The 14,010-nt window shown below is 40.7% G+C and overlaps 1 protein-coding gene across 2 annotated transcripts; it reads right to left on the reverse strand.

Annotated features, from left to right (window-relative positions):
• Positions 1-441: 441 nt before the first annotated feature.
• On the reverse strand, positions 442-13,936 carry LOC124071734 (interleukin-6 receptor subunit beta). Of its 2 annotated transcripts, none has more exons than XM_046412548.1 (15): positions 13,554-13,936; positions 12,552-12,677; positions 11,271-11,421; positions 9,306-9,478; positions 9,058-9,221; positions 8,555-8,720; positions 7,653-7,735; positions 7,111-7,342; positions 5,956-6,144; positions 5,698-5,802; positions 4,519-4,665; positions 3,207-3,344; positions 2,996-3,086; positions 2,740-2,821; positions 442-1,794 (listed from the first exon to the last, which is right to left on the reverse strand). In XM_046412548.1, the coding sequence occupies exons 2-15, from the start codon at positions 12,607-12,609 to the stop codon at positions 1,450-1,452; spliced, it is 2,124 nt and encodes a 707-aa protein (XP_046268504.1). In that variant the 5' UTR covers positions 12,610-12,677; positions 13,554-13,936; the 3' UTR covers positions 442-1,449. The 2 variants fall into 2 exon arrangements, with proteins under 2 accessions (XP_046268504.1, XP_046268503.1); XM_046412547.1 differs by having other exon boundaries at positions 442-2,208; positions 13,554-13,935.
• Positions 13,937-14,010: the final 74 nt, after the last annotated feature.

A 14,010-nucleotide genomic window follows, 5' to 3' on the forward strand; every position in this document is an offset into this window, starting at 1 on the left:
TTATCATTTGGGGGAAATCCTGAATGAAAAATCAATACACTGTAAGGAGCCTTTGGATACGTTTTTGTCCCCAAAAGCAGGAATCAAATTCTTTAATATGACACTGTTTGTTTTTCAAAAGCCACAATATACTATTTGTGTATTTGTTATAATGATTGGTTGTGCCATGCTTTCACCAAGATGTTTAGACTAGTGAGTATTTTCATTGTTTGTCATTTCTATTTTTTCTTCTCTTGGCAAAAATAGACTTTCATGTAAAGCTTTTTCTTTTTTTTTTTTTTTTGCAGAAGTTTAATGTAGCTGCTTCAGTTTCGGGCCCTGGCTCACTGACAGAGAGCTGACTAGAGCAGACTTCTGTGAAAAACAGCTCCAAATATAGTGAATAAACTTTTGCAGTTTAGAAAATATCAAAAATAAAAAAATGTATGCAGCACGAATAAGTCATGAGTCCAAAGTTTTAATGTTGCAACGGTGATTTATACACTGGCGTTAAATTCACAATAGTGAAGCATACAAATAATGTAAAGCGGAAAAAACTTCAACTCTGAAGTGATCACAGCTACAAACACTGTAACAAACGTGGCTCAATGTTAGCACCTCAGCTGTAAAAAAGGTCTCAGTCTGAGGTATGTGAGTTCTTTAATGCAACATGAGATGACAAACAAAAATCGTCCCTGTCCAACCACAATGCTGTAACAGAAAAAAAAGTAAAACATTGAGAGGAAGAGATGACCAGCTGCCACCAGGAGAAACTGACAGAGGACAAGATAAGATAATTCTTTACTGATCCCCAGAGGGGAAACTCGAGTATTGCAGCATCTCAGGACAGAATAAGTACAGGAACAAACAGGTAGCAAAAAATAGAAATACAGAAATGCTCTTAACTGGCATGCAGTCTAAAAAGTCTTTATTTGCAGTGTTAAGTTAGTTACTTTAAAGTTAAGGTCCTAATTTATAAAACATTTTGGCTTTTTTCTATCCAGTAAAAATTCATACACACATAAGAAGCCCTGCAAACCAAAACAAAAGATGCTTTCAACAACATCTTAAATTGGTTCGAGCTGCATAATAGCACATTCGTGAATAAAGTGCACTGAATAAAGAAGAATAAAACAGCCGTTCTCAAACATCAGAGTACAGGAAACAGTATTTCAGGCAGTATTTTGTGTTATTCATATTCCTTATTTACAGTCAGGGCTCAGATATACAGTATCACATATCACCAAACCTTCACTATGAATCATGCTTTGGCAAAAAATAATGAAACTTCCACAAACAGACAGGTCCATAAGTACACTTCAAAAGCGGTTTTAAGAATATGTTTGTTTTTTTTTTTTATTTTTGCTTTTGGTTAGGGCTAAGCCAGATGTCTCTCCTCATGTTCAGTCTTTGTGCTAAGCTAACCAGCTTCCCTGGTGTCAAACTAAACAGCAGATGTGGACCTAAGAATTATGCTCTAGACTCTAAAGCATACTGTCCTCTAGAGTCTAGAGGAGAGTAGGAGAAATCCATAAAAAGAGAGTGAGGAAAAGTGGAAGGCGATGTGGCAAAAAGAGCATCGGGGCAACTAAAAATGTCAGGGTGGAGCGATGGGGCTGAGTTAGAGACGCTTTGAGAAAAAGTGTTCTGGGGTGACGTGGCCTCGGCTGGGTGAGAAAGTAAGAAGGATGAATGAGAGATGCTGTTAAATTCAGAGAAGGAGACAGGACTTTGATGCTGCCTCAGAAAAGGAGGCAAAGTTTTCAGTTCATCTGTTCGAGAAGGAGATGAGTTAGATCTTGCAGTGCTCCTGCCCTGCAGAGACATAAACGGCTCACTGTCACCCCCTAGCGGCAGCTTAACGCCATTAACGTTGACAGTGCTTTGCTGAGAACGATTGGATCGGAGGTAAGAAGAGAAGAAGAGGGGTGTACAGTGACTCTTGTGCACCTGAGAGAAGAGGATGTCACAGCAGGGGGAGGGGGAGAGATCAGCGTAGGAGGTCATCTTGCCTCTGAGTGAGGTTTTGGTGCACTTCTCTGATTTTCTGGTATTTTGAGGCGTTTGAGCTTGGTGAGAGGAGAATGTTTGGACATTACCAACGTTTTGATGGCTGAGGCCCTTATCTGGGGCATAGTCCTGCACATCACTTTCACCAAGCAAAATTACTTCAGAGACCTTCAATTCAGTCTTCTCTGACATTGCAGGCCACTTCATATTCTTCATATTCTGAGGTGAAAGACAAAAAATCTAATAGTTAAAACTAGAATATTAGAATATTTCTCTCTCTCTCTCTCAGGATTTAGCTGACTTCCTTTTGTTTTTGTAGTCATGTGGCCTACAAGCACTGACACGTACCAAAGCTGTGGGTGTGTGAGAAAAACAAAGAATTCAAGGATGCCAAATGCTAATGACGTCAAATTTATACAGACAGAGAGCTTAGTGGCTGCTATTTAGAAGCTGTTTCGTTTCTATCATCATATCATATCCTTCGTGAATGTTGGTAAACCAAGTGTAATCTAACAAAAATGTCACATCTTGGGACTGTTGTCATCTGTCATACTCTTTACCATTTTCACACTCTTTATCTTCCCATGTTTGCTGTCTGTACATTTTCTATCTAATAAAGGCTAAATGCCATATAAATCTCATCTTTTTAAGCTCACCTAGTGTAGTTTAGATATCAGCGTTATAGTTAGTGTTAAATGATGTCAGAATTTAGGAAAGTTGAGGGTAGAGGACACAGGGATGAAAGATTACCTCCAGAGTGATTTTTGGGGTCCAGTGGGCTAAGCTGCTATTGGAAGGATCAGGGACATCTTGACACAGCTTCTGTCTCACCCTGAAAAGGTGTTTGTGAGGATAAACATTGCAGAATTTAACAGAAAGTAGTATTTAGAAGTATGTAGTCGTCCTGTTTTGTGCAAAGAAGGTAAAACAGTAAAAGCAGGACATGGAGCTTTGATGAGGGCATGTGTGTGTGTTACTGTGTTGTTTATTGTCACAGAGCTCTTACATCTTGCTGTGTGCCAGGCAGGCCATCAGCACCAGTGAAGTCAGCAAGAGAGGCAGGAGGGCATACAGCAGTAGGGAGATTTCCTGAGAGTCTTCACACGCGCATACACACACACACACACACACACACACACACACACAAAAACAAAATTAAAGATATGACAATGCATAGTTTTTACTTTGAGGGTACGTTGATTCTGCATGTGTCCCACCTTCACTTATGTGCACATTAGCGAAGGGCCCGGCTTCTCCGGCGCCGGCGTCAGTGTTGGCCTGCATGGAGATGGCGTAGTGACCCGGCAGCAGGTTCTTCAGAGAGTAACGGCAAACGTGGCCTGGCACAAACACTTCTGAAAAAACAAGAGCAGGTATGACATGGACACAACGTGATATTGTGGTAATGTGATAATCAAGAATATGGGCAAAAATAAAAATGAAGAAAAAAGTACAGAAAACAAAATATTTAAAATAAAAAAACTAACATAAACATGATGTATTTATATTTAAGGTCTGTTCATATCTGTTTGTTAATTCACACAAGGGCAGTAAGATCAGAGGTTTAATATAACTAAGTACATTTACTGAAGTACTGTATTTAAGTACAAATTTGAAGTACTTTGCTTGAGTATAGACTTTTCATGTTATTTTAGATTTCTTTTACATTTTAGAGAGAAATATTTTACTGTTTACTAGACTACATTAACCTGACAGCTTTAGTGTTCAGCTGAAAAGATTAGACAGAAAATTAATCAACTATTTTAATAATAATTAAAATTATTTTTTCATGCAAAAATATTTCATGCTATCAGCTTCTCAAATGTGAGGATTATTGGATTTATTTTTAATAATTCTGAGATTTGGTCTACTAGTTGGACAAAAACCAACACTGTGAAACTATTTTCAGAATTTTAATAAACAATCAAGGGATTAACTGAAAAATTGATCGGCAGATGAAAATAATGATTAGCTGAATTCCAATACAAAAGAGTTAAACATGCACTCCACCTCAACTAACCACAACAGAATGGATAATAATAATAATCTCATTGATATAATAATGGGATAACAGCCACAGGGGTCATTTTACTTTAAGAGTAAGAGTAAGTACATCCTGATTATATTTCAAGCTGAGGCTGACGGTATCCAGCATCTTCCAACATCTGTTTGGAAGGTATTTGATCAAAGTATAGGGCAAATTATTTCTTTTCACCAGCTGATGGTGCTAGAGGAGATCACCAAAAGTCATCTGTGCTGCATTTCACAGTAACCCGTCCAACACTTCATTAAAAACCACACACGTCAACTTCACAGTGACACAAGAGAAAATGTGGAGGAACTGAATGAACAGCTTACAGACAGACAGACAGACAGACCGTCCCTAGAGCTACTCTGCTACTGTGCATGATGTTTTCAGTGCTCAATATTGTATTTTAACACAAACAACTCTTATCCTATTCAAAGACATTTCCAGCAGGCTGGTTGCAGGCCTGCTTTGTCTCAGCAAAACGTGTGTGTGTCACTCACTCCTGAGTGGTTGGTTGGCTGTTGAGTAGGAGACTGTGTAGCTGCGGATGAATCCATGAAGCAGCTCCACAGGTACAGGACTCCAGATGAGCTCCACTGTGCCACCAGAGATCTGCTGCACCTGCACTTCTGGACCATCTGAGGGCACTACACAAGCAACGAGATAAGAGCAGGGAGGATGGGGAGGATCAACCACAGGCCAGGTCTTGATCTCTGTCTCTGATATGTTGTGTGTGCTTTAACCAGCTGAGGTGCTTCTGCGTGGTCTGACAAATGAGGACAGAGGTGGCTTTACAGTTAAACAAAACTGGTATTGTTTTTTTCTTTACAAACGAGTTGTCCTGACTTTATCGTCACAACAGCAGAGCGCCAAATCAACAAAAATAAAATTAAAACAGCAACTGGAATTGATTTTCAACCACTTAAAGTCAGCCCCATTTGCTATCTGGCAGATGTTCTTAACCACTCTGTGTCCCTTACTGCAGCAACATCATCAGAGCAGACACTACATCACCTCATGATCGACCTCATCACCACAAGAAGCTTTTTGTGTGTGTGGGACTAACAAGCTCCAATCAATTGTTCCATGTAGAATCGACATCCATTTATCAAGCATTAATACCCTCTAATGGTTTACTCTACACAGGGGAGCTGCAGGTGAGAAGAGAACATTTAAACACCCTGGAAAATAAAAGGGAAAATAAGTACAGCAGGTACTCTGTGTATAGCAGAGAAAACAGTATGCAGGCAGCTCACAGATACTAATGAGGTTTAGTACTTCCTTACAGCTAATCTCCAATAACACTCCATTTTAAGCATTTTTAAAAATCATTATTGTCATTGAAAATACAAATAACATTTAATCTCTTTGAATAATGCCTCAAACCGCAGTCTCTATTTTAGGAAACAACAGAGCTTTTTTTAAAAATAAACAAATAAATAAATAAAGACCTGTTTTTGACCTGTTTTTCCCACATTAACCAACATCTTTTGTAGGAATGATTGGGTTTGGGGCTGAGGACTACAGGAAGTGTTGTTGACATTAAGAGAAAAATGACAGGCTTATCTTTTCACACAACAGCGACCCTCCCAGGTCTAACAACATAATCATTTGACTGCTCTGAAGACACTTTTACAGCTCAGTACTCAGAGAGTATACATACAATGGAGATCACGTACCTCCTTCACGTGTATAAACTTGGACCGTGTTGTTCTGTCCTGACCCTCGTTCACCATACAGAGCTTTGACAGAGACAACATAACGCTCCAGTGGCTTTACTCCCTCTAAAACAACACAAAGATGACAGTATTTATCTGTGCTCAGGTAAATACAACAGCTAATTCTGCTACTGACGACTAATCACTTCTTAATTTCAGCTGTAACTGGGCAAAACAAACTTTTTACACATTATGCTGTCACACGTGTTGTTGGATTACCAGTAATCACCAGCGCTGTACAGGAACTATTCAGCTTTTCCCAGTGCAGGTCGCTGCTGTTCTTCTCTCTGACAGCAAACCACTCGACTACAAAGCCGCTTGTTGACCGATCAGCTGGAGCCGTCCAGCGAACATCCAAGCTGCTGTCATCCAGTGCGATTGCAGCGACTGAGCTCGGGGATGGTGGTTCTGAAGAAAAATAAGGTAGTGGACAAATTTTGTAAGTTTAAGTGCAAAGCATCAAATGCATACATCGTAGCATGTTTTAATGTTTTTGTTTATTTATCTGATTTATCTGATTTACGCTATAATAATGAGACCCTCTTTATCATTTACTGCAAACTACATGGCACAGTCTAATTTGAAACGGTAATAACAGCACACACTCAATGTGCTTTCAGACAGCAAACAGTTGCCACTAAGCAACTTTAGTTAGTAAAACCTCCGATGTGAACTGCTGCCAGTGTTCGTGTTGCCAGTCATCCCTTTGTTTTAAGTTCTATAAAGCTCTGCTGCTGGGCTGCGTGATGCAGTTGTGATGAAGAGCAGCAGCTTGGCAAGATCAGAGGTGGCTTTCAAAACATAAAACAGCATCTGCTGTGGCAGTTGCCCAATGTCTGTCCATAAAACTCTTCATATTGTTGCAGTCCATTGTACACACAAAGAAAGTGACAGGTAAATGTGTGAAGAAAGACAGAAGAGACCTTGAAATAACCTGCCTCCACACACCTGGCCAGTCGCTATAAAATGGACAGCATTGTGGCTTATGTTCCAGAAAGTTAAAAAAATTACCACAAGACACAGCGTTTCTTTATTCCCACATCAGAGAGGTAAAAGGGGAATAGTCTCAGGGGATCCAACAAACATTAGCTTTATCTGAAGCATACTGATGTCCTTAGACAGCGATCTCTACTTTAGATTAACACCAAATGGAGGAATACCTTTTAGAGAAACGTATTCATCCTTCCAGAGACTTGGAGAATCGATGCCAGTGAGCACTGAAACTGTACAAGCAGCATGTGGTGGAACAACACCTCACGTTTATACTGGACTTCCTTCACTTTGGCGGTCGAAACCAATCAGAATAACCAAGATCAGGCGTAGAATTTCAGTTCTGATTTGATCACCCATGGAAAAATTCATGTGAGACCCTACCTGTCTCAGAAGCTCCAAGGAGCCATATTCGGGCTTCTGGCGAGGTCCCTGCTGAGGTGGACGCTGTCAGAGCGCAAGAGCATCGTCCAGCAGGGAGGTGCAGGCTGCAGGACGTAGTTGCATTGTTCACATCCCTGCAGGTGCCATGATCTTTCAGGACCTCAGCGCTTTCGGTCTGACAAGTCACATTGAAGAAGAGAACTCTGCCGTTGGCTAGAAAGTGAGGCAAGGGCTGAGCGGAGTAAACGTGAGAGAACGACGAAAGCAAGAAGTTAATAGTGAGATGCTGTAAGATGACAGAGATTTTATGAAATTCTTGAAATTCTCAAGCATCATCTCAGTTTTGCTCTAAACCTGAATCAAACTAATGCAATACATGTAATTACCAGCAGCTATAAAAATAAATGAGGGACAGTCAGTGGGGAGATGATGATTAAAAAATAATCTGATCCAAAGTATATTAAATTGTAAAACTCCAAAGTGCAAAGTGATAAAATGAGTCATAATTATGACTCAGGATTCGAGCACAGTTCAACACACACCTTCCAGAGGAGTGAAACGAGTCTCAAACCATTCCCGTCTGTTTGTTTCACTCGCCTCCACAATGCTGGTGCCGCAGATGGAGCTGGATGGGAACATAATAAAATAATTTGAAGGAGGTACAGAGGAGCATATGAAGGGAATGCAAAGACAAGAGCACGGTATGCATACTTTTTTTACCAGAGGTGAAAACCAGAAAAACACTGTACAACAGTATTCATTACAGTGAAAGTACGAGGTGGTACAACTTGGAAGGTTCATATATGCCACCGTACAAAAGTTTGAAACCACCTGTTAGTTTCACGTTTTTCTTCTGTCCGATAGCTATTTTAATAAAGAGAAACGGTAAATTCAGACATCAAATGCGCTATTTACATTTGAAATAGTTCTGTCCCTAAAAGAAGAATATTTAAATGATTAAAACATGAGTTTTAGTCAATGTCCAACGACAGAGGAGAATACTGTTGCATCCTCACCCTGAGAAATGGCAGAGAATGGATGGATGAATGGGAAAAGACTACTTATGATATATATGCCTTGTTCAAGGGCATCAAGGCTGGAATTTGCACAGAGACAAACATAAACGCGAACACGTTGCTGTTTCCCTCATACTTTCAAAGTCTTTGTCTTTTCTGTTTTGAACTCACATCCCAGCTAAAATTGAATCAGCCAGCTGGCTCGCTTGCATGCAGGTCCATACAACACATAACTCTTAACATTCTTCTTCTCTGCTCAGGTCTGCAGGGATATTTGTGTTACGTAATTCTAACCAACGGGGGCTTGACTCCGGTTCCCCTGTTGAAGGGCAGTTCTTCTTCTTCTTCTTTGTTGTTAAGTAGAACAACCATGATTAAAGTTTTCAGTAGACACAACACACAAGTTTGTCAACTCTGTTTCTTCTCACCGTCCTCTCCTGTCCTTCCCTGGCAGGCATTGCTCCAAGGGCTCCAGGGACTCTTTGGGCCTTGGTAGCTGTGACGGAGCCTGATGGCATATGAGGTGTCAGGTCTGAAGAGGCAGGCCAGGAAGCTGTAATGTGTCACTGTCACTTCTTTCACCTGAACATCAGACTGTATTGAAAAAAGATACAAGTCAGGATTAACTTCATGTTTGTTTGTTTTTTTCTTTAGTCTTTAAAATGTGCTAAATGAAGCATTTTTACAGTTTTGGATTTAATAACCTAAGAAACCTGGCAGCTTTTAGTTTTGTGTGTCTCTTCTGGAAAACATTTATTTAATCACTACAAAGCATTAAAAAGGCTTGAAGTGAACTCTGGGAAACAGAACCTTTATTGTGGGATGTTTTGATATCTTAAGAAGCCACAACATGCACATTTAATTTATGAATCACCTTCCTTCATGCAGATGTATGCGTGTTTGCATTCAGGCATGTTTGTGAATGGCAGACCTGCCCCTGGGCTGTGAACTCAATTTGGGATTTCAGCTTTCCGGCTTTGATTTCAGAGTCAGACACAGGGAAGACAGACAAGATCCGGCTCCAGGTCACATTCAGATACTGAGGTCTCCCTTCAACTGGCTTTACGCTGATCAAAGTCACTGGAGGCAACATCACTGAGAAAGACAGGGAGAGACGAGTGAGACAGAAGTAAGAGAGGAACATGAGGGCCGCGAATAGCAGAAGCACGACGTCCTCACCTTCAACCCTGCCAGACTGACAGCGAGGCTGTGACGACACGTTCCAGCTGTGGCCGTGTGCTGTGACGGTGACGCAGAAGACATACCTCACGGATGAGTTGGTGATTGCAGTGCAGCTGGTGTCAGGCGTGGTGCACGTGAACGTATTCAGAAGGCGGTTTGATGTGATAGCTCTACGCATCCCCACATAGACATAAACATAGAAACAGACACACACACACACACACACACACAGTGAGTCCTGCTCTTGCCTGAGGCACAACAAACAAGCACAAACAGTACAAAACCACGAGTCCAAATAAATGAATGCTGTGTTACGCAATGGATATGCATGCATATTTCAGATAGGTTTGCATGTCCAGTCTCACACACACACACACCCACACACCACACGTACATCACAAGGCTATGCATACATACTGTGCAGAAATGTCTTCCATCTCCCTGTTTCAAATACCAAGTTCTGCCAATTTTGTGTGTGTGTGTGTGTGTGTGTGCGTGCGTGTGTGTGTGTGTGTGTGTGTGTGTGTGTGCGTGCGTGCGGGGGGGGTGTCTCAGTGTATCAAACCCGTCTCACATGAACGTCATATTCGAAGGTGATTTCAAACCCAAGTATTTGCATTCAGAGTACAGAGTTATTATCAGACAATAATGCCGGCACAAACATGCCCACATGCAAGAACACATCAGTGTGTTATTGCTAAACAGGGAATTGGCTAATTCAGTTTGACTGGATAGTTTTATAAACACTGACAAACACGCTACAGTTGGCAAAATAAATGCTGGGTTAGTGAAGAACTCGTTGGAATAAAAAGTTGTTAAGCCAGCTGCATATTCTCTGGACTGTGGTTGAAAAAAACTTTTATCACATTAAATTTTTAAAGAAAAATCCAAACTACAAGGAAAGTTAATCATTTAGGGTACCGTACAACCAGTTAATGTCTCACTCAGAGAAAATGTGTGAAAAAAAGCCCAATCAGATCAGATCTATTTCCTGCAACTCAAATGAAAATGCTTGTTTCAAATCTGAAGGAAGTCTGAACCTGAACGTGATGCAGGCTGCAGACATGTAAAATGGAAGCTCTTTCTCAAGTTAAACTCTACTGTAATAACAGAGCCAGGCCTAAATTAAAACTGTCACACTCTCTCTAGTAACCCTATCCTACTTATTATCAATAACCAAATTTTATTTGAGGGATGATACACTATATAGACAAAAGTATTGGAATGGGGCTGTTATTCAGGGGTTCAGGGCCCCACACACCCTGCTCTGCTGCTGGATGATAATAATCACATTGACTAAAAGCTACAGTGTCCTGTCCAGCATATAAAAATTTCTTCACTAGGAACAAATGGAAATACAGCAGGAAAGTGTTATCTTTTCGTGCCGTTTGTTGACAATAAGAAAGTTACAGAATAACACTAGCTTTATTGTTTAAAGGAAAAACTGGATATAAGGGGAGAAACAGCATATGCAAATACATCCATACATGAAACAATGGCTCACTGAATGGGTGACGAGTATTAAAATTATGTAAATCATAAACTACAGCCTTCACAGCCACCAGATCCCAGCTGAAACCCTACTCGAGATTTTTTAAGTGTCCAAAACCATCATGAAAACACCTTTGTACCTTTTAAAAGAATGCCTGTTGTCTGTTTTACTTAAAATAAACTTATATAAAATAAATAAACTTTAAATAAAACTTTACTTTTAATGGGATCATAATTTAGAAAATTAAGAGTGACTACTTGATTTTTCCTTTCTTTCACTGAGGCTGTAGGTCAACGGGCCACACTGCATATCCTTCAGGTTTGAGAATAAACTCTTTAACTGCCAAATCAAAATCAACAAGTCTTGTGAATGAAAATACCTGAAACACCCAAATAATAAACAGCCAATATAAAGTGTTTGTATGCGTTTGAGTGGGACTCCTGACATAGCAAAGGAATGTTATGTCTCACATAGCAGGGATCCTCTCAACTTCCAGAGTGTAGTGCGTTGCTGAGGCGTCTCCAGCCTCCCAGTGGCAGGTGACATTGGCTCGATTGTGGAACACACAGCGGATCAGCTGTGGGGGCCGGGGGACAGTCTTGGCGGCTGTGATGGAGAAAGCTGGAGATGAAGAGAGGGTGGAGTTAATGGCATGGAGTACGGCAGGTCCTCTATAAGGAAGTCAGGCTCGAGAAAAAGGCAGGTGGTTAAAAATGGATTTTGTATTGGATTTTTATGAAAAAACATAACAGATGCTGTATTTGTGTAGAAGATGATTTTAATTGGAGGGAAATAGAGTTAGGGAAAGTAAAAAGAGGAATGTGGGACAGATTGGCAGTAAGGAAATACGTGTATCTGTTCTATGAGTCAACTGTTGCAGCACTTCAGCACTTTAATCCTCCTTGGTAAAATAGACCATCGGAGAATTAAGTCCAAATCCAATCAAATTTGTAGGATGTGCACAATTTATCTTGTCAAACATCGATGAATGGATGCAATCTGCTATTTGCCCCGAGGTTTAGACTGAAGCTCAGACAAGACCGTAGAAGATGTGTGACTATCACAGCTTGCCATGCTGCCAACATCTTGCTGCCAGGTGGATAATAAATATGATCAGACTAGGTCTCACATACTAGTAGACTTAATGCATCCTTTATGATAAACATGCAGCTTTTTTTCGGTTTGGAGACACCATTTCAGGAACACTCTAGGAGCTTGGGAACTTAATATAACATGTGTCTCAATGTTGCTGGTTCGATTTTTGTTTGTCCCTGGATGTAAATATTGGATACTGTTGGCCTATTTGCCTTTTCAGTTCTTTGAGAAATAAAATGCCAGTTTTGCCTCACAGAATGTTACTGTCTCTAAAAAGCTGCATTTTTCAGGATATCTCGGAGTCAACACTGGGCTGCACATCACACAAATACTTTTGACATTCCCTACTGTTTGCCTACATACTGGCAAAAGTCATGAGATATGCTGCATCTGTCCTGAACCAGATAAACAAGAAGGTGATATATCGGACACACGGCTGTAGTTTATCTGTCCAAACCTGTTAAGCCACACCCACATCATGATGAATGTGGTAGCAGCTTTGTGGCGTGATCTAATTTTTGCTACAAACCATCATCCCACTGCTTTCCAGCGATGATTTGTATCCTCCAAACGCTAACAGCTCTCGCATAACACATCACCACACAATGTGTCTAACTCGGTCAGTCCACTGTGAATTAAAAAGGAGAGGATGTTACCCAGAACGAGTCCGGCCCAAAGTGGGCAGGTCCAAACCACAACTGGCCTCCGCTCCATGAACACCAACCGGTGTCTTCTGGCTGTGCAGCCTGCCTCACTGCTCACTCACTTTCCTCTGGAGGATCCTGAAGAGGGAACAGGACACCATGCTGTCAAACAGTCATGTTTTAAGGAGAAAACGTCAGCATGTGAAGTTTAGGAAGGTCTCAGCGTAGTGGTTAGGCTACGTTTCATCATTTGCTTAACTGCTTCCTCTATAGTAAAACACTTTTCACTACATTTTCGTTTCTCTGAGCCACGAGATTGTGATTTCCCAAAAGGCATTGCAACATTGGAAATTTCAATCATGTTCTGCAAACATCAGGGTTCAGTGCCAGCTTTTCCATTTATGCAAAGCCAGGGTGACAAATACAGGGACAGGTGTATTAATATTCAGGCTGTGCTGACCCTGAGTGAGAGGTGAGTTAACTCATTTTGGGGCTATTGGTTGTGATGGAACTGCACTGGACAGCCTATAAATGAAATTTAGTGTTTAGAAAGATTTAATAAACACATTATAATGTAGATATGAGCAGTTATCGGTGTTTAATAATGTATCGGTTAATAACTTCTGCGAGGCATCACTAGATAAACAGATAATAAATGATAATAAAGTAAAACACAGTCGTACATTAAAAAAAAAAAACATTTAAAATGCCATCTTAGCAGCAGGTTAATGTTACAGCTGGTAGAGGTGACATTTAACTGTCTCACATACGGCTGGGTACTTTAAAAAAGGAAAAAAAAGAAAACTACCACAGCCTGGTAGATGTGTCTGAAACATCGCTGAAAAATATTATTTTTAATCATTTGACAAACAATTAAAAAAAAACACATATCTTTCAACTTCTTGTCTTCTTCTTCTTCATGTTGAAGGGTTAATCACTGCAATTCACATGAAACTAACTATTTACTCAGCCATCTGCATCAGTTACAACAAGCACTGGAGAGTTTCAACTCACACGGTGAAGTTCAGCGGCAGAGATGCGGACACTTTGAGTTCAAATCCAGATCCTGTTCATTTGACCGATGTGAATTCCACAAACATGCGAGTCCGACAGCCAACAGGTGACAGCCTCCTCTCAGTTCATAGTAAACAAATGAAACCCGCCCACAAGCTGCCCTCCTCTACCCCTTAAGCGGCCTAACCTGAGTCCATAAGGAGCGCCCACAAGCCACGCCCCCTTACGCAAACGACGCCCATCGACATGATTCGTTAGCGGCGAGGAAGTAAGAATCGGTAAGACCAGCAGAGTCCACGCCCACTTTTGCACGACGCTACAGTGGCCGAGGAAGACAATTGACCGCATGCATTAAAACAAAAAGTGGTTTAGGAAAACAAAATTATTAAAAAGAAACAACATAAATTTATGCCAGCCTAACCGCTAAAATGTACACTATACAGCTTTATACTAATAT

The sequence above is a fragment of the Scatophagus argus genome, chromosome 15 (genome assembly GCF_020382885.2).
Source record: "Scatophagus argus isolate fScaArg1 chromosome 15, fScaArg1.pri, whole genome shotgun sequence".
In the NCBI taxonomy this organism is placed as follows: Eukaryota; Metazoa; Chordata; class Actinopteri; family Scatophagidae; genus Scatophagus; species Scatophagus argus.

Bases quoted from the DNA above. Each gene is read 5' to 3' on its own strand.
- LOC124071734 (XM_046412547.1), bottom strand. From the start codon at position 12,609: ATGGAGCGGAGGCCAGTTGTGGTTTGGACCTGCCCACTTTGGGCCGGA. The intron at 11,422-12,551 runs GTAACATCCTCT...CTTCATCTCCAG, and splicing joins TTGGGCCGGACTCGTTCTGG to CTTTCTCCATCACAGCCGCC. The intron at 7,736-8,554 runs GTGAGAAGAAAC...GTTCCCATCCAG, and splicing joins GGGAAGGACAGGAGAGGACG to CTCCATCTGCGGCACCAGCA.